Source organism: Megalopta genalis, chromosome 9, assembly GCF_051020955.1.
Source record: "Megalopta genalis isolate 19385.01 chromosome 9, iyMegGena1_principal, whole genome shotgun sequence".
Lineage (NCBI taxonomy): Eukaryota > Metazoa > Arthropoda > Insecta > Hymenoptera > Halictidae > Megalopta > Megalopta genalis.
This window is the reverse complement of record NC_135021.1, coordinates 16,977,592-16,999,044: the sequence shown is the minus strand read 5'-3', so window position 1 is coordinate 16,999,044 and position 21,453 is coordinate 16,977,592. Positions and strand designations below refer to the sequence as shown.

At 39.7% G+C, this 21,453-nt stretch overlaps 1 protein-coding gene across 1 annotated transcript in view; it reads left to right on the top strand.

Moving 5' to 3' along the window:
- Neto (Neuropilin and tolloid-like) overlaps nucleotides 1–21,453 on the top strand; it is a 224,550-nt gene that overhangs the window by 137,675 nt on the left and 65,422 nt on the right. Inside the window, exons 3-4 of the mRNA XM_033477937.2 lie at nucleotides 3,212–3,663; nucleotides 7,290–7,527. Of these exons, the coding sequence (XP_033333828.2) occupies nucleotides 3,212–3,663; nucleotides 7,290–7,527 (690 nt within the window). The remainder of the gene's footprint in view (nucleotides 1–3,211; nucleotides 3,664–7,289; nucleotides 7,528–21,453) is intronic.

The following is a 21,453-nucleotide window of genomic DNA, read 5'->3' as shown; positions in this document are numbered from 1 at the left end:
TACATCTCGTTTCATATTTATAGAGCTTCGAAGATTAATAACAAAAGGCTGTGCTTTTATCCAATTTGGTTTTTCGTATCAGCATTGATTGTGATGTGCGAATAAAAAATTGATTGTTTATCAGAGGAGAACTTTACGTAATGCTTTAATATTATTGATATCCGAACTTGGATATTGGTTTCAGAGTGGTGTTGTGATCGTCGGTGCAATTTTCGTAGTTCCGCCGAGACCCTTTGCTTTGTCATTCCGGGCACTGTTAAAACCTGTCGACCGCTGAATACATTCTATTGAAACACGGTGCCAACAACAGGGATCGATCCCCTCCATTAATCCGAAACTTTCCACGCCGGGCTAGTTTAATTGGCGAACAAATTCGAGGTGCAAATGCGATAACCACAAAACAAACCGAATACGGATTTATCAGAGATACGGCCCATTGACCTCGCGCAATTGCCTCGGTGAAATATCATTTTTCGAATAACTATAACGCTATATATTTTTATCGTACCTATCGCGACACCGATTGTGTGATAGGTACAGCACTTGATATCTACATATAGCATGCCAAAAGTGGGGAAATTCATTTTCCAAATGCAGTCTGTGTCGAGTTTAACGAAATTCAAACAACGCGAAGGCTGAGTTAATCTTCCAGCTAATACTTGAAACTTTGTATTAATACGACTTTTCATTGTGTTAAGTCACTCATACCTCGCCCTTAAATCTTCCATCGTCCATCGTGAATATTTGAGCTATTTATGGTAAGTAGTATCTCTTACAGAACCTCTTTGATATTACACCGCATCGTTTCCGCGGGCTTAAACGCGCTTATTTTAAATCCGAGCTCATAAAGGAAGAAACATACCGTAGTTATAACATTAGCAACGTTGGCAGATTTTACAGGAAAAATTATATACCGTGTACAAGGTTAGTCTATCGACTGACGCGTTATGAGGTCTCCTAAGAGCAATAAACAGTGAGAAATCGTTTAGGTATCGATGTCAGGAACTTATTTGTAGCAGAAACACATAAGAGGATTAATGACATTTTTCACTGGAGTCTACAAATAGAAGGCAACGAGATATATTTGTAACACCTGCTAAAAAAAGATTTTAATCGAATCGAATTTTAAAAAAGATTTCAACTGAATTCAATTATAAAAAGATTTTAATCGAATTTAATTTAAAAAGATCGTAGTTTAATTCAATTTAAAAAGATCTCAATCTAAGTCAATTTAGAAAGATTTTAATCGGACTCGGTATAAAAAGATTTTAATCGGATGTAATTTAAAAACATTTTAATCGAATTCAATGCGAACAAACAACAAAAGAAGATTTTAATATAACGAAAATCCACGTAACGCGACATTTGTGTCCGTGAATGAAGTTTTTTATACGTTCGAATTCTTCTCCACTATTATCATCTCGTAAAATTAGTTCGACTATCGTGGTACGAAAAGTATCTTTCGAATTAGTTTCGCCAAACATCCCAGACTTTATCCAGAGATCCAGAAGAATTCTCCAACGTTTCCATCTCCTCCCAAACTCGATGCACTACGTTCATGTTACACGTTACGTAAGCAGGTCTTAAAGCAGAAGAAAGTATCATAAAAAGAAAATGGATAATTGAGTTATAGCCTCCGTACAATACTCTGTTGCATGAAACACTACTTTCGGAAAAAGAAGGAAACGAGCTGTAACTTTCTACCAGTGCTTTATATTTAGCTTTTTACAGTTTTATTTACGAACTGTAAAGTTTAGCCGTCATCTGCCGTAATCAAATTGCAGCTTTTCGCGTTTCAAATTGTGTTTTAGCATCTCCTGTTCCCATAAAAATTCTACACTTCTACATGCTATAAACCCAAACTTTTTCTGCTCGAAAGTTTCACATTCAAAGCAAAGATACTTCTACATAAATGAAGATACCGTAAATTCTCTCCAATTGACGCTCGGATTGTGCAAATTTGGGATAATTTGGAAACAGGAGATACGATTATTCGAGCCTCGCGACTCGTTTTCATAGTCGTCGACAATCGGTAACTATAATAGCCGCGAGGCTCGGATAATCGTATCTGCTCTCCCCAAATTGTCTCAAATTTGCACAATCCGAGCGTCAATTAGGGAGAATTGTTCGTTTTTACTAGTCGTCGACAATCGATAATTATAAAAACGAGCCGCCAGGCTCGGATAATCGTATCTCCTCTCCCCAAATTGTCCATTTTTGTGGACAATTTGACATTTTTGTGGACAATTTGAGCGTCAATTAAAGAGACATCACTATATATTTAGGAACAGAATATGCAGAGGTTTAGAATGATTTGATACTGACTTAAAATAAAAAGGAAACGAGATAATTAATATGATAAATCCCTACGGACTCGATGAGTGTGCGCACACTATTTACAATAGAGAAAACAATCCAATCTTTCTCCAATAGAGAAAATCTCCATAAATTTCTCTATGTTTCTGAATATGAAGAAATTCTCCGAATCAGAGAGAAAATATTGGAGCATTCAGACGAAGTTTCTTTAACCGTTTGCGTACTACCATGAGCCACTTTTGTGCTCTTCAGATTTTGCGTCGTGAAAAGCCAGGGCGTTTGGTCGAAACAGACGACTTACGGCCCACCCGAAATTTGTCGAAACGTGCTCAGTCTTTCAGACGCATGTATACGTCGCGCGTCGCATCGCTGTCAGTAATCCAAGTTGCATTTTGTTGTTACCTATTCTAAATTAATAGTATATATATTTTCATTCGTAACGTTTTATTTTATGCTTCACGGCTTTTTTCGACACATAATCGAAGGAGCGCTATTGCTCTCTTCGGCTTTTTTCGACACATAATCGAAGGAGCGCTATTGCGCTCTTCGGCGCTTTTCGATCCTGTTTTTTCAGAACCATCTGGTACGCAAACGGTTAACATTACTGAAGAGTCGAGGCAACAAAGCCCGTTAAGGACTTCACGCGCAAAGATAATACCATATCTTTTAATTTTCATCGATCATTCAATCAGGTCGAACAATTCTAATCGATTAATGCCCAATGCTGGTACCTAGTTCGTCGATGAAAAGATTCACTTTTAGTGCATCTTCGCGAGATAGTTCCGACGAAATCGCGGGGATAACGGTTGAGTAAGGTTCGCTGTCGGGTTTGCGTGGCAAGCGGAAATTTCCCAGGCATCCAGTAACGGAAAGTATTTGTCCATTAATGTTTCAGTCACTGGGACAGCCGCGGAAACCACACGCGAGACGGAGCAGCCACTTTGGACCGCGTACGACGCGCGGAGGACCACTCGATCCTTCGGCTGGTCGTCGACCAGCACGGACCGCATCCCGTCGGCGAGCAGATCCGACGGAATGCTCCGTCGGACAAGTTCCTGGCACACGGGCAGCCCTGGCTCGGGGCATCAGGTTACGTTCGGGATGCTGAAGACGGTCACCGAGGGTCCGCCGGTGACGGAGATTGAAATGCATCCGAATATCGGATCGCCCGGGACGAACAGCGTCGCGGGAAAAGTGAAAATCAACCGTGAAAACTCGAGCCTGTCCTCGAGGGGCTCGCCCGATACCAGACAGAAGATAAATCTATCCGCTGGACGGACGTTTATCCAATCAACCACGGGACGGTCGAACTTCGAAGAGATGAACGTGTTCAGGACTTTCGATAACGTAAGTCGTACATCGTGTCGCATCGTCAATCTCTCTGCTCCGTTTTCCACTGTTTTCGGCTGGACGGTTTTGCCAAGGTTCATATTTTGATTCTTTCACCGTGGACATTCGAAAGGCGGATTTGTCTTTTGACAGAAATGTAATTGACAAGGGATCTCCAATGACCGATACACGCCAGAGGCATTATTCGGATTATTTCGAATAAATACTTATCTAAGATCATTATTAGAATGGATTCCTTTTAGTCGCATATTTTATTCGAATAATTCGTTAATTATTCTATTTATTGAATATTTAGTAATTTATCCGTCTATTCCCTAATAATTCTTTATTCGAATAATACGAAATAGTAATACGGAAGAAATATAAATCGATAAACTACGAAAAATCATTTTATCTTTTATTATTTTTTGTTTCAAATTCTTATTCGAATAAGATCTTATTTCCAATTTTATTTGGATGAATTTTTACCTAGATAAATTTGTATCTAATTGAATATCTATCCGGATTAATTTTCACCAAGATAATCTTTTATTCGATTGAATATTTATTCGATAGCGTTGAATCAAATTTTAGTCGTTAGTCTTTTTCTTTTATCCGTCATTCGAATGCAATTTTGCCCAAATCTAATGCACGCCGATTTTGATGAAACCTTCTAGAAATGTTTAATGCTACTATAACTATCGAGTTCTAAACACGACTGATGTAGGTACAATTGTTTTATAGCGATGACAAAATTGAATTTATCCGAACTTCTGATTTGGTGATTTAAGTAAACTTAATATCATTGGCTATCAGGTCTTGACCGAAGAAATTATGGAAGGGTTGAAACTTCCCTTAAAGTACAAAAAAGAGGCATAGAGTATGGAATATGTTTAAAATCGTTTAGAAATGGATCTATTAATTTTGTTGAAGACATTTTTTAAGCTATTCCTTCTAGGCTAGTTAGTTTTTCCAAGGACCTTGATGAAACACGTGAAAATTGAAATGAATTGTCAGAAACTGGATAGTAAATTAAAATTACTTATACTCGGGGTCCAAATGGACCCGCCATCCGAGTATTGACAAGCTGATTATCCATTCAGTGGCTACAAAAAATCGATAAAGTCGTAGGGATTTATTTAACAAAACAAAGACAGAAGTTCAGATTTATATTAATTATTAGACTATGTATCAGAATTTTATACAAATCAACACAAATTTTGTGTATCGATTACAAAGAACTGCATAAACATTTATTTCTTCTATTCAAAATTTTACTGAATTACTTAATCATTCATTTGATCTATTCATTTTGATCGTAAATGCGTAAATTGCAATTCACTATTTTGAATTGCAGTTTCACATATCAGTTCATTGGTTCACTATGTTTAACATTAATTACTGTAGTCTGGCGGTGAATTTTTAAAATGAAACTCTACTAAATGCGCATAAAATTTCGCAATCTCTCCGCGTATTTCATGTATAATATGCTGGGCGAGATTTAATGGCTGCGATAAACAAAGTTTATTACAATACGTTTTGGTTACTTCATTTACACTCGTGTTCACGTTAGTGGACACGCCGGTAAATATACAAGAATTAAAACGAATGGCTCTCACGAAGTTTCGCGATAACACTATGCAGTAAAATTTTAACTGGTTTCCTTGTTCATATATTAATTAAATACTGATATCTTTCTCACGTCGATTATTTAATCTTCCAATATTTTAATACATTTGCCAAAAATTGATTTTGGCTTTCGATAGTCGTTCTTAATTTTCGTTCTCCGTTTTTCTCATCAACTTTCGTATCTGTTGAATGTTAGCAGCGGTTTTATTACGATCATGTATTTATTTATCCAAGAAAGTCCAAGTAAGATTGTCTTCGCATTGGCTCGCACGTACATATCGCGATGGATGAACACGTTGTCATTTGAACTTACATCTTTATCTAATTACATATCGTTAGCAGCGATTCGAACCTTTTGTGCCGAGCCATACCGCAGTTTAATACAGTATGTTTTCGCCTCAGGTTCGATAAATCTTCCACGGCAGAAGCTTACCATTACTCTTCCCACTTAATCGGCTTATAGCGAGGGAATTCTGTTCCCTTTTTTTTAGATTACAGTTTAATCGGCGGTTTATAACCGCTGGATTATCAGAATCCAAAACGGGGTTTCTGGAGCGAAAGTGTGCAAACGTTAAAAGTAAGAGAAACAGAGAGAGAGAGAGGCAAAGAAATGAAATCAGACGGTTCATCGATCTCGACGCAATAACGCAATTACAGTCGTAATGGATTCCCTGCATCCCAATAATTTCGTACGGAGACGATAACTATAATTCAACGGTATTACGGCACCAGTTGCCCAAAGCATCGTTGGACTCTCATTTAATTAACGACCTGACACCTGTGTATCGGAGGATTATTGCTCATCAATCGTATACATTTTCAATCCAACCAGGCTCCCGAGTTAATCCCGCGGCCGTAATGCGCACAAGATCCGTTCCCAAAGTGATCACACTTTTCCGAAATAAACGAAACTGGTGGCAACGTCTAGCTTGCCATCCAGGGGCACATTCTCCGTTCATTACGCGTCCAAATTTTATTGCACTCAACTCATTAGTTGCAAAGTTCCAGCACACGAAGCGACTATAGCTTTTGCACACGTGTCGCAAAACTTGGCAGTTAGGCTACGCTTTCGCTCCGCGAAACTAACGGCTCGGAAACTTCGCGGATCAAAATATGAAGTTCTTCGACGAATCGAGCTACTATTCTTAATTTGGTATTCTTGAAAGCACAGATTTTTCTAATTGTCACATGAGTGTTCGTTTCATTTATTGCTTGTTTCATTGATCAGTCATTTCTTGCTTTGCCGAAATGTTTATCGAATGTTTTTCATCTCGATTCAATGTTTAGATTATTATTGGAAGCAACGAACTACGAGTAAATCACTTTTGTATGCTTGTGCTGTTAAAATGCTAATTTTACCAAAATTATAACCGAAAGTTTCATTAAGAATTCATCTTTTTGATGTGCAACAATATTTAGATTAAAATACATTTTCTTACCGGAAACTGTCTGCGTCTCGTACTGCTTCACTCATTTTACATAAAGTTGCGTATAATTTTTTCTACGAGTTTTCATCTTTTTATGAACATATAGTCAGATTTTTCAAAAAATTTAACAGCATTTTCTACGAGGTGGAAAATGGAATTTAACCTTGACTATTGAAAGTCCCATTATTAGACTGCGGATTTTTATTAAGAAAGAATTTTCTTTGCGAATTGCAACGAAGAATAGCCGGGTAGTAATTGTTCTCTTTTCTTAATAATTTCAGTATACTGAAACTAACACAAAAAAATACATTTATATTCCCTGCATTTATTTATGATAAATTTTACTTACTCATTTTTGTCGTAAATCCATAAAATCCGCCAATCTGCTTGTTACAATTCGTCGAATTGATTCACAGCCAGCCTATATTTCGAATGAAATACGTTTCCCATTTTTTTTTAGCCACATTTACCAATTTTACGATTGTCCCTGTTCCATTTTATTTTGCGATCTCGGTCGACCGTGTAGAGCGCAGTATTTTCGGAATTATTGAAACAGCGAAGCCTTACGTGATTTTTAACTATGTACAGACAGTGCCGTCGCACGAGAATCGGTTGGTGCACAAGCCGGTCTCGACAAGGATGCCGAATGACTTCACGAGGACACCGACGCCGTTCCGCAGGAACGATGTAGTTCACCGTCAGATGCGACACGTCCCGGACGCCTGCGAGAAGTTCAACGCCGGCGACGAGGCCAAGCAGGAATTTTACAGTCCGAACTATCCGGACAACTATCCGAACCTGACCGAGTGCGTCCGCGTCCTGGAAGGTGAGCGAACTTTGTCTCTTTACCGGAACGTTTACGGATGTCTGGCGCGGAAACTTCGAAAAATTCACTCTGAAAGGCTCGCGAAAACGTCCCTGCAAGCCACGCCGTAGAATTCGGGAACAGGAAATACGAGTTCGAAGGGAATCCATTCGGTCTTTAGCTTCTTCTTGCCCGGAATAGGTCTGCCAGGATGGAACTGTCTGTGCCCGTTGTGCTTAACTGCACGGTGACTGCACCAGTGAAATATAATAGATGTATAAAAGAAATATAAAAAGATATAATATATATAAGTGGAGAAATAGAGAAATAGAGAAATAGGGAAATGGAGAAATAGGGAAGTGGAGAAAAGGAGAAATGGAGAAATGGAGAAATAGGGAAATGGAGAAATGGAGAAGTGGAGAATTGGAGAAATAGGGAAATAAAGAAATAGAGAAATAGAGAAATAGAGAAATAGAATACTAGAAAAATAGAGAAATATAGTTTTATATTTTATATCGTCATAATATTTTATATCGAAATATAGTTATATATTTATTATTATATTGTTTGACATCGTAATAGAAAAGTTCTCCAATTACTTTAGAAAATATTTCGAAATTTCAATCCGAATCGCATTTGTGCAATATAACATTGCCATGTCACAGAACTGATTCAAATAAAGAGCTTAAACTTTTTTACGTGGACATAGTTATCATAAGGCACAGAAATGTTTGCGAATTTACGGAGTCTGCACTGTCCTAATAATTTTCGGAACCGGCGAAACGTTCGCTCGAACAGGCTCACTATCGAGCGAACCGCAACGTATTTTAATTTCCGAAATCCGGGGGACTGCTGTTATAAAGTAATTTTATTCCGTGCGTTCTGTATACTGTACATATAACGGAACGTCATTATCACGTTCCTTTCAAAATATTATGGAGAGATAAAAGCAATTTTATTGTTACCAGGCTCGCTATCTCCGTTCGTTCGGAAAATCGCTTTTTGCGAGTACTCTATACAATATAATAGATTTTCCGAATTATACATTCGACTGTGTGTTCTGTGCTTGCGAAGACCGATTCGTTCGGTTTTTCTTGAAATGATCAAAACCATGAAACATGATCTACTTCATGGATGATTGCTTGAAAAAGGGTCCAACAGTTCTAAAAACATTCGGATGTTTGCTAAAGCAAACGATTAAGTTTGCAAAAGTGAGGAATCGACTCTTTGATCTCGAAGCTGTTTGCACCAGATATAAATTTTTAGCAATTTATTAGATACGCGCAGGCTTAACCCTTTCGCTACTGCAGGCTCGATCCGCCGAAGTACCGTCATTGAACGGAAACTCGCTCCAGAAATATGCACAGTGCGCGTGGTTTCTGTGTATATGTTGTTCCAGGTCTTAAATAATAACTGTGCCGAATAAAACGATCATTGCTCTAATGTAACAAGTATATTTACAGTTTTAATTTAAAAAGACTTACAAAATTATAGGTAACATAGGTATTTATATAATTACAAAGCCTAACGATCAAATGTTTAATATAATTAATAACGAGACGAAAATTATTCAAAGATAATAATATGTAAAAACTAATAATATCATTCTGTGCGATATATTTGAAAGCAAGGATCTATACAAAGGCCAACATCGCAATCTTTGCACTCGAACCGCGAATCCGTTCTTTTATCATTTTTCCTACAAATTACACGTCTGCCGCAAATATGCGGCGCTCGGCGCGAAAGGGTTAAGGATGCAGACGTTGCGAACAACGGTACGGCAAATTTTTAACGGTTGGCACAGCCTCGTCGGCCTAGCGCAAAGGATAAATGCAAAAGGCGTATTCTCGCGCAACTAAAATAATTGCTAATTACTCCTATAACTGTTTATCGGACGCATACGCAGCGTCGATAGAGTTTATTCGAGTAACCGTTGCCAGAGTATCACAGACCACTGAAAGTTCACCGTGCATTGAGATCGGCCGACTCGCTGATAGATTGTTTAAACGAAGCGACGCGGCGCGGCTGCCAGAAACTGGCGTCGCGGCGCGTCGCGGCAGGGAAATTCATTACGGAAACGAATTTTCGCTTATCTCTTTAACTCGTGGAATTAACTCGACGCCGAGGGTGCGGCACGTCGGGCGGAGTTAGGCGGTTGATATTCGAGCCGTTTCATATGTATAAGTTCGTGGCAACTTTCCGGCCGGAACTCCGGGGGAACTTCGGCTACGGCCACGGAGAACCGGGTGATTGATACACCCGGTGATTCCGCGCGGTCTCGCCGAGGATCGACCTGTAAGTTCTCTCGGCCGCAAGCGCACAATGCTGCCGCAAAAATAGTATCCCACGGTGATTGCTGGTCCTCGGCCGAATTTTGGAAACGATAGGCCAGGACCGACCCGTGGCAGGCGCGGCCATCGTCGAGCTCGTAAAATTTTATGGAATCGATCGCCAGAGACTGAAATCCAACGAACGATGGCGCTCGCGCCGAGGGATCTAGGCACTCCGATCGAGGTCCACGATAGGGTCCAAAAGGTACGTCGTCGAGCGTGAAAACTGTCGGGGATCCCTCTTTGTTTCGCAACGCAGATCTCGGAGATAGTGGCCCAGCAATCGCGGCGTTTAATGAGAACATAGGCGAAAAATGTCATTTTCGGAAAACCGACTTCAATGTTTTCGTACACCGTTGCGTGCAACAACATGTCTGAACGTTAGAACTTTGCACAAACAATTTGCGATACAGAAAACAACAATTGCATAGTGAAAAGTATTCTGTATTTTCAATCGATGTATTCTGTTCGCAAGTTCGCTATCAGCGCCACGATTTTCTACTTCACGCGAAGAACATCGATATCATTTTCTGACTACAATTATTTAAAATTGTAACACGTGGCATAATATTTAGAGGATTCATAGCTTCTCTTTGTTCGCTGGTAGCGAACGTGTCGCTGTACAGTAATGTCTCCCTAATTGACGCTCAGATTGTGCACAAAAATGGACAGTTTGGAAAGAGGAGATACGATTGTTCGAGCCTTGCGGCTCGTTTTTATAGTTATTGACAACCGGTAATTATAACAAACAAGCCGCAAGGCTCGAATAATCACATCTTCTCTTCTCAAATTGTCTATTTTAGTGCACAATTTGGGCGAAAATTAGGGAGATATTACTATACTTCGATCAATCAACTTTCTGTTTTGGTGCGACCAATCTAATGTAATTTACATTTTCACGTGCATCGAATGAAGTAGTACGCGGTGAATTAAAGCGGAGAACCGGATGATTGATACACCCGGTGATTCCGCGCGGTCTCGCCGAGGATCGACCTGTAAGTTCTCGCGGCCGCAAGCGCACAATGCGCACAATGCGCAAGACGTCGAGGCGAAGAAAAGAAGCGAAAGAAGCGGTTTTTACTGCGCGTCACTCCGCGAATAAACAGCCTCCCACGACCGGGGCCGATAATAAACGAGCCGCGAGCGAACGAGAATTAATAACGACGGGGCCCGTGTATCTTCCCGACTCGATCGCTCGTAAAAGAAAACACATTACGAGCCGCGACGAGCAAACAGACCGTCCCCTCCGTCGAACTCCGCATATAAAGCTCGGCTCCCTTATTGTACGCTCGAAATTCCGGGCCATAGTAATTCGATGATACTTTCCCGAACACCGAGTCATAAATCACGACTCGGCCAACGGCTTTTATGGTGGCCGCGCCGACGGGATGTTTCCATAATCAACTGACGAACTTGCGAAAAGAATCGATCGAGAATGTACGACAAGCGCGGCAGGTGAATTCTTAGGCAAATGCATAGTCTGCTGCATGAATCGTCGGTAATATAAGCTTACTTGATGTAGAAAGCATCGAGATTGTAACAGTAATATTCTCTGTTATTTATCCGTTAGCGGAAACGTAATTTTAAAGGGGGGTTGTGGAAGGATAACCGAACGAACGCCTACTCCTTGTTTTTGCGATAGGGTCTTGTGGACGAAGGTAAATGAATGAGAAGTTTAGAGATAGCAAACGGCTAGAGCACCAGTATAGTAATTGCTCCCAGAAATGTTGGGAGGTTGGAATCGAAACTGGCAGATCCGAGAATACTAAGCCGCGATTCTGCGAACCTAGCGGCTCGTTTTTATAGAAACTCGGGGCAGCTGACAAAAAGGCAGCGACCAACATGCCGATGTACATTAATATGAATACATGGTACTTTCTTATTTCTAACTTTTTGCCACGATTCGAAGGCAATTTGGAGGCCGCATGACACAATTCAAAGGCAATTTGGAGGTCACATGACAGAATTCAAAGGAAATTCGGAGGCCACATGACACAATACAAAGGCAATTCGCAGGCCACATGCCACGATACGACGGCCACGTACTTACCGCGCGACATTCTCCATCTTTTAACGCCACTGTTTTGTCAAGGAGGCATTTGTAGAACAATGCAGTCTCGTCCGCGGTAAACAAATTATGTGGTCCATAATCTTCTAACAAGCTTCGCAATTCGAAGCAGATTATCGAGGGACGACTGTATCACTTTCGTTCTATTAAAATAATTAAAGAAAGAAAGGAATACCATTTTCATATTTTCTCTAAGATACATGTATTTGTAGATAATAATAATTTTCTGCACCGATTGCAGGAAACAGAGTTAGATCAAATGTATTTGTTCTTTTAATCGTTTTCGTGAATTGTAAAATTTGCAAGCTATTTATTGGTATGTATGTTTCCTAGTCGCATCCTGTACGTAGTCTGAGGGACTCATTCGAACAGCTATCATTTTCAAAACTCAATCAGAATATTGCTCGAGTACACGGGCACTCGAGCAATTTTAGACGGTCCTAAGGTACCAAGTAAGAGGAACTGCTCTCAGTCTCCACCTACGTTGTAGAAGACGTCCTCATGGGACCCTTCGAGCGTCTAAAATTGAGCTTCAGTGCCTGTGCACTGGGTGCACAATACCAATATCACTTTCCTCGAGCATAGAGCTCCTGTTGCAAAATTTCATTCCGCTTTTCCGATTCGCTTTTATTACGTTCAATTAAATCGGTTTGTAGGACACCTCTTATAGATGGACGCCGAACAGTGGACGTAAGAATTTTCATTTTGCAGTTGTTTTATAAACAGTCGAATCTTCTCGAGACTTAAAATTTACATGCATAGCTACAATTGGAAATTTTGACGATGCACGTCGTGACGGGAGTACTTCATAAACGATTGAAAATTATCCTCTGCAAATTTTGTTTTCTTTGCAACAAAGAAAAATTTACAGCCTGATTCAGTTGCTAGATTCGCCATGACGATAATAACGGCGAACATTCTGTATTTAATTGACTTACAATTGAAGGAGATAACATTGCATTAGAACACATCAGGACGCGTATTCATTAGCGCCAGTATGTCATTGTGGCATTACTGGGATCCGTTTGATACCGCGTCGCTGAGTATCGATGTCACAAGATTACGAGGAGTTCTTCGAGATATTAACACTATACCGTCCGCAGATCTTAGATATGATTCTTTTGTTTGACACCGGCATAATAGCTTGGAAATTTTAGGTTAAAAAAAAAATTTCGGAGATGGCGGTAATATAAATTCCTAAAATTAAGGTATGTCATCCAAGAATTTTCGTACTTAATTCTTAGTTAAATAAGCACAATGCTATAGTCAGTTCGCTGTCTTTTAACACCCAAGAAATATAAAGTTCAAATGTTACTTCAGTTGTTTAAAATGGCTCCAAAGTGGTACCACCGGCGTACAACAGACAGCATACTGTTAACAAGCAAGCTACATAAATGGCTCTACAATTGGATTTCTTATTTTTCTTTGTCGCGTGACAATTTTCTAGAAGTTTCTAATTAAACTGGAATAAATAGGCTGAAATAACGCATGGCCAAGCACTTTGAATTAATACTTCGATGGTACAAAACAAGTTTCAATCCCATTTCTTCCAAATGCACTCTTCCTAAGCGAAGCAGATTATGTACTTCCTTGAAACAATCGAGCAATCGTTGCCGTACGATTTGCTTCTTTTTCTGTAGTTCCGTCGGTTGTACGAGTGGCACGGCTCAAAGTAACCGCAATCTCTTTGCTCCGTTAAGGACGGTAGAGAGAACTATCGGTCGAGGATATGGGACAAAAGAAGAAAACGAGGAAATGGATACGTTCCACTTTGATGCACGGAAAGGTCGAACACGAATTCCACCGCGGACCGAAAATATTTAAATCCTGGCGGCGCGTTTGCAATTGTCAAAGCACTTCTCCGAAGTCTTCCGAGATACAGTAATGTCTCCCTTACTGACGCTCAGATCGTCCACTAAAATGGATAATTTGGGAAGAGGAGATGCGATTATTCGAGCCTTGCGGCTCATTTTTATATAATTGTCGACAATTTATAACTGTAAAAATAAACCGCAAGGCTCGAATAATCGTATCTCCTCTTCCCAAATTGTCCATTTTTGTGCGCAATCTGGGCGTCAATTAGAGAGACGTTACTGTACTATGAAATGATGCTACCATTTATAGACATCTTATTTAGCTGAAAGAAGCGTAAAGTTTCGCGTGAAATTCTTGAAACCGCAACTTTAGAAGCCGCCAGTTCGATACTATTTCAAATATTCGATTCATTTCACAGTTTGCAAGTCTATCGCGGAAATAAAAACCTGATAGCCGCCAAAAAGAATTTATTTCATTCGGTTTCATTTTAGAGGCAAACACCATCAATTTCTCAGTGAAACATGATACTTCAGCTTGCAGCCGCTACCGGTTCACTGCGTATTTATTGTATAAAAACTCGGGCCATTTGATTTCACGTAGAATTGTACTTTCAGCTTTACGGTTCGTCATTTTTTAAATCTCGTTTGGATCTTCTGCAGATTTAATCATCTACGGTAGGAAAAATTGTGCGAGAGAATCTGACAGGTTCAATGACGCGGGAAATCCATTAATGAGTTTAATCGACGAATGGTTTTATCAGTAATTCCCAAATCTTCTAAAAAAACAGCCCCAATATTTTAGAAAAGCTTTTCATAAATACTTTTCGTTCAAGATATCGCTACTTTTCTAAATATCGAACGGCTCATTTAATCGATCCATTTCGACAGTCCTATCACTATATTAAGCAATCGTTACATCGTGTGTCGTTGTAATTCCTTGTCAATCGTTATTCTATACCCTCCTGATAAGCTATTACGTCTGCATACCTCGATTTAATATGATTTATACTTTATACTCCGTTCACGGATCTTTTCCGTAAAGAAATAAAAACAGTAAATAAATAGTTAATTTCTATTAATAATATAAACATTTTGTAGCATTTTACGATCGCGCATGCCACAAGCTCGCAAATACTCAGTCGCTATCCCGCAAGTACACACCTTCAACGTGGATCCAGCCGCATCCAATTCAAAAGAAAGCAAAAGGGGAAGAAGCTTCGAACTCTCGTTTCGAGAATTACTAGCGGGTCTATCTATCTAGTCGCTGCGAACAGCTTCGAAACGCGGCAGATTGGGCAAACGAGGGCAGCTGGGTCGTGTTCGAAATTGAGTCAGGGTCGACGAGCTGCTCGGTCCGTGTACACCGAATCTTCTTCTGATGTACGAAAATAGTATCCCACGGTGATTGCTGGTCCTCGGCCGAGTTTTGGAAACGATAGGCCAGGACCGACCCGTGGCAGGCGCGGCCATCGTCGAGCTCGTAAAATTTTATGGAATCGATCGCCAGAGACTGAAATCCAACGAACGATGGCTCTCGCGCCGAGGGATCTAGGCACTCCGATCGAGGTCCACGATAGGGTCCAAAAGGTACGTCGTCGAGCGTGAAAACTGTCGGGGATCCCTCTTTGTTTCGCAACGCAGATCTCGGAGATAGTGGCCCAGCAATCGCGGCGTTCGATGAGAACATAGGCGAAAAATGTCATTTTCGGAAAACCGACTTCAATGTTTTCGTACACCGTTGCGTGCAACAACATGTCTGAACGTTAGATCGTTGCACAAACAATTTGCGATTCAGAAAACAACAATTGCATAGTGGAAAGTATTCTGTATTTTCAATCCAAGTATTCTGTTCGCAAGATCGCTACCAGCACCACGATTTTCTGTTTCACGCGACGAACATCGATATCATTTTCTGACTATAATTATTTAAAATTGTTACACGTGGCATAATATTTAGAGGATACCGAATAGGATGAATTGATTATCGATTATGTTTCGGATCTGTTTCCACGGGTCGGACCACGAGAAAGAAAAATATCGGCGAAGTCATTAGCGACGCTAATTGACTATGAATCGTAGATTGTATACGATCTAAGCACTGGTCCAAAGGCTCCTCTGTCGAAGCGATGCGAGATAAGTTCGAATTATGGACGCGGGAGAAACGAACGAGAGCAAACTGTACATTCGAACATTCGATTCACTTATCACTGCGAAACGTTTTATGAACGCGATTAGTTTCGGCTGTCGATAGAAATCGCGGCAGAGCTTTAGCATCTCCGTTTTTCAACTAAGACAGTTTTCATCGCGGAATCGTGCCCGGCGAACGGTCTCGATCCATAAATACTTCGAATTCACCGCATTTGATCAAGAAGAATCGCGGCAGAATTGCTGTACGACGTTTCTCCGATTTCAACGGGATTAAAGCTTCAGGCTTCCCGTAGCGGAACCGAAACGCCGCGATTTAATAGAAATATCGTAACGTCGGGCCACGCCACATCGTAAACCTGGGGTATTGGTTGTCACGAACGAATAAATTCCCGCTGAATCGCTTGTAAATCATATGCAGCCGGTATCGATGCGAACACCGACGTACCTTATTTCCTTTCGGAGCGTCTCTCCGCCCCGGCCACGTTATTGCCTCGGATTTGCATGGGCAAGTTCGTTGTAGATTACGCGAGGGCGGAGAACACAGCCGGTTAAACCGTTTGCAACGTGCGCTGAATACGTTTAAGCATGTAGTTCTCTGATAATATTCTTTCCTCGGCCCGTATCAGCCGGATGATAAGGACCCGACGAACAGGAATTGGTAGTCGACTGATAAGGAACTGCGCGCATAGCCTCGGATTACCTTCTAAATGCTTTGTATAGAGAGGGCTAATTAGTTCGTTCGCCGGAACGACGAACATTTCCTCGCGACTGCTAGAATTTCAATACCAAACGAATCTTCTTTGCTCCTGGCGGAAACCTTTGATTGTTCGACCGGAAGTGACTCGAATATGGATTCCAACATTTTAACGACAAGGTAAATGTACCGATTACTGTGGCGGCCGGTATTACTTTCTTAAAACTGGCCTAAGCAAATTGAATTGTTCTTAGATGATTGATTTCTTTTTTCAAATTTTACTAATACTTGGAGTGACAAAAAAGTAAGGATCTTTTTTTAATTTTTTCATCGGAGCCTGTAACGAAGATTTAAAAAGTGCTTTTTGTGGGATTTTGGTAACTTATGTGGATGGTGAAAATATCATTTTATTATTTTTTATTCATATTAAATTAATATTTGGAAGATCGTTACGTTATCCAGAAACGTCAATCTATCGCGCAGTAGTATAAATATATAATAATGACACTTTTAGGTTGCAATAAAGTCGACGATAATTTGTATACCTCCAGGAAAGCGTTCTATAATAGATAATTTAACCTTAAATGTAATTCTCTCCCCAACAATTGGTATCGTGTAAACTAAAACATATCAATTCGTTGATTTCATTATTTTTTGACGTGAAAAGTTTTGTACCAAATTTTTGCTTACCAATCATCTACCATCACATGCGGTATTTTTGATTTGTAACAAATGATGTTTAAGTTATTAACAAAAAATAGAGACCGGGAAAAGTGTTAGAACTTTCTCACGCCGCAAGGCGCTTCATTAAATTTTCAATTATTTACACTGTCACCTGTTGGTTGCTAAATAATGACTCTTAATACGCGAGAATTACTCAAAATTGCTGCTTTTTATTCTGGAAACGAGGCACAACAGTGGGCATCAAGCCTATAATGGAACAAATATGCGAAGCTAGAAGCCGATCGGATGCGTGCAATTTCACAGGCATTTTGCATATGGAAATTTGCACGTAGCATTCCGCACATGGTGTTTCGCAGACTGACAGTAGGGGCATTGAAAGTAGTCGTGCTGAAAAAATAAATGAAATCTCTCGGAGCGTTTTTAAAGCGGTAGAAGGCGGAGGGATTATGGAATGTGCCCGGAAGGGAATTAAAGTACACAGTTGATGCGGAATAAAAGGATGCTTGGTAGTTTGATGAGCGGTGTTGGTTTCACGAGTAATTACTGGGATCTCGCGGGATGAGCATAGGAGATGTGCAACAGTTATGCATAATATATTGTACACGAACGGTGTTAACACAAAACGTTCGAGCGAAAGCCGCGAAAAGAGCGTGCAGCTTAAAGTAAGTAGTTCTCCCTAGCGCAGCGTCGCGCCGCGCAAGCATTTCGAGGGACGAAACACAGGCCCTAACTGGCGTGGTTAAATGGATTGATCCGACAGCGCATCGCAGCCATTAGGACGAGCAAGGTGATTATGGCATATTAAGCGACCCACGTGAATTACGTCGCCCAATTATCCGAATGTCAATAAGGACCAGGTAGAGATTAAGGAAGTTTCGCCTGGTACGAGATCGACGTTTTCCCTCCCGGCAAGCTCCATTGTTCCAAATTACACAAACTGTTGTTAATTATGCGCGCTCTGCCCTATGGCCCTATGCTTCGAAATTCGAGCGCAGCCCTAAGCTTTCTCTGTATGGCTAATACGGGATTATAAAGTATTCATCAGAATTATAAGCATCAGAATTATGTTATGTAGATTCAATCAACATCAGAACCACACCATACGGTGACAGAACCATTATTTTACGATTATAAAAATCACAATTGTTCATTTGGATTAATCTGCGCTTCGAATTTTCATACTATTTTCGTTCTATTATATATCATTAATTTTCATTCTATTTTCATTTCATCGTAAGATCAATGTGAGTCAATCGAATCCAGCATTTATTCGAATAAGCAGATAATTGGTTCCCTTAAAATGTTCCATTTATATCCGGTGAAATTCTGCATTGCGGCGAAATTAATGCTAAAAAGTAGCAGAATATTACGTTTCGAAATGGTGCATAATTAACTCGATTGCGTTACTCCCAAAATTTTAAACGGAGCTCTGGATTAACGTTCAAAAGACTGTTAAACATTCGCTATTTATGGCACAGTTTATGTGAAAACGAATCACTAAGTTAAACAACGTAGAACGCACTCTGAAAACTCTGACTCTATGCATCGTACTCTGCATAGTGCATTTTTCACTTGGCCCTGTCATTTACGACCGACGCTCGCATATTTCTGCTCGTCCCATTTCTTCCATCTACCGTTCTTTTCGCTTCCACCTACACTCTGTACACGAAGGAAACATAATCGAAAACCATTCATGCATACGATGCATCCGAACGCATCGGCTAAACACTCCGCGGGAAGTTAGGCGGGTGATGTACATCGACTTTGATGCGCTTTTAGTATAATATAAAATTAAAAAAAGAAAGAAACGATGTACATTTTTCTTTGCATCCGCTATCGTCGCCGTCGAAGCGAAATGGTCTTTGAAGTCAGGGCCGGGACGCAATCATGTCTGCAAACGCTGGCAGAACGAATATTTTGATGCTGCTGGATAATTACAGTTCATTGCTAAATGTACGAATTCCGTGAAATTTTTCATTTCGCTGTGGCAAAAATATGATTGCAGAATATAACCGTATTTCATATAGCTAACAATTAGAACGGGATCGTTATTACCCAAATGAATACAGATAACAAAACGCTCTCGTTCAATATAATGCAAGTTATTAATTTGTTCTCGCAAACAATGAAAATTTAGACTACTATCGAGGAAGCAAAATACACAAAATCTCATGACGTACACATAAAATTATTTACCCCAATTAATAGCTTTCGGAATATTTGATCAAACATATATTCCATTCGCAATTCCAAAGGCTGAATTCACTCTTTCATATCGAATGATGGCAAACAATTAAACATAAACACGCCATGAAATAAAGCGACGAGGAAAATTGAGACAACCCCTTTTGAAATGGAGTAACCCTTTAAAATATATATATATATATATATATATCTTAAAAGTATTATATTATAGTTTATGTTAGTTTATATTATATTATTACATATTAACTATATATCAGACTATATTATATTATTATATATTAACTATATATTAGTTTATATTATATTATTATATATTAACCATATATCAGTTTATATTATATTATTATATATTAACTATATATCAGTTTATATTATATTATTATATGTTAACTATATATCAGTTTATATTATAATACAGTATTATATTATATTTCAAAAACATTACATTTCAATGTGCAGGATAAAACAAGCATCCTGTACAGCTACCTAATTTTTCAATATCTATCTCTCTTTTTCTTTCGTTTCTTCTGATAATCTCATCTTCTCTACTATTATCTATCGTGACCGATCTTTCGACTAGTTTTCTTTCGAAAGAATGTATATGTCTAGAATGCGAAAAATAAACGTTTTCTGATTATGTCGTAAAAGTTATCTTGTGTTCTACTGGCCATGCTAAATTGTCAATTAGTTGTAATCAACTGAAAAACGATATAACGATTATTTAAAATAGATAACTTGAAAGTGGAAGAACGTTTTTTTTGTCGTTCCAACTAAATACGATCTTTCCAGAAATTGTTTCATCAATTGTCGAATAAGCAAGTTCTTGTAACATCCGAAAAAGAATTCAATACCATTGGATAAATTCGAAAAAAAAGTTACTCCGTTTGAATGGACGTCGACACAGTTTTGTTCGCTCTATATTATCTCGTCCGTATCGCGAGATATTGCAACCGAAACGTTTCCAAGATTGCGCGCGTTCAACTAGTATCTTTCAGTTAACTCGAATCTCTCGTTTACAGCCCATTTTTCTCCAGCGTCATCGACTTCTTTCGCGACAGCTGAAACTCGTTAAACTCGCCGTCCAAAAGTTTCGGACGCGGAATAGATCGTCGAAACTTTTCGAGGATCATCAGCAGGCTAAAGGTCAGTGTCCCGATGGCGTTTTCCATCGTTGTCGCCGCGAACGAGCGACGCCCGTTGCAGGCCGGAATCAAGTTTAATTGGAACAATTCGAAGTTTCACAGCACGGAGACGAAATCGCTCGCAACGAGAGGATCTGTCTCTAATCGTTTGCGACCGAGTGAAATTGCCAGAGGACTGATGAACGATCGGGACAGCACGTTGTTCGATCTCCGCGTTGATATAACGAAGATAACATCCCGCTGGCTTCGGGATTGGCGTTCTCTATGCATTCGCGATGCAGCTCTGGATTTATACCGGCAAGCGTGTCGGAAAACAGATGCATAATCGAAACCCAATCGCCCGGAATAAGCTCGGTCCCCGAAAGATCCCTTTATAACATGATTCTCCCGTCGGCGTTCGAGAGGTTTTCGAAATGCAATTTCGAGTTAACCAATTGTCTCAACTTAATCTCGGGGCCAAGCACCGGCTCAACATTTTCTAACGTAGCGATCACTATTTCCCGAGTTTCGATCGGCAATGGAACTTAACTCGGAAACGCTAAACGGGAATTAAATTGTCAACTGCTCGATCTCCCGAGCCAATGTAATGAATGAACGAGGTGGCATTTACGGGCCCACAAAATACGAGAAACGAATTATTACATTGTGTAAAAGATATCGTAAAGGAATTACACAAATTTTGTAAAACGTGATCATTAGAAAATTCGAAAAGAGAAATTAGAAACGAAGCTGTCATTTATTTAAAATATTAACCCTTTCCATTCGAGTGGTGACTCCGAAGCACCGCTAAAATTGTTGTATCACGTTCCAAGATAATTTTTATATTAACAAAGTTGGAAAGCAACAAAATAATTTCTGACGA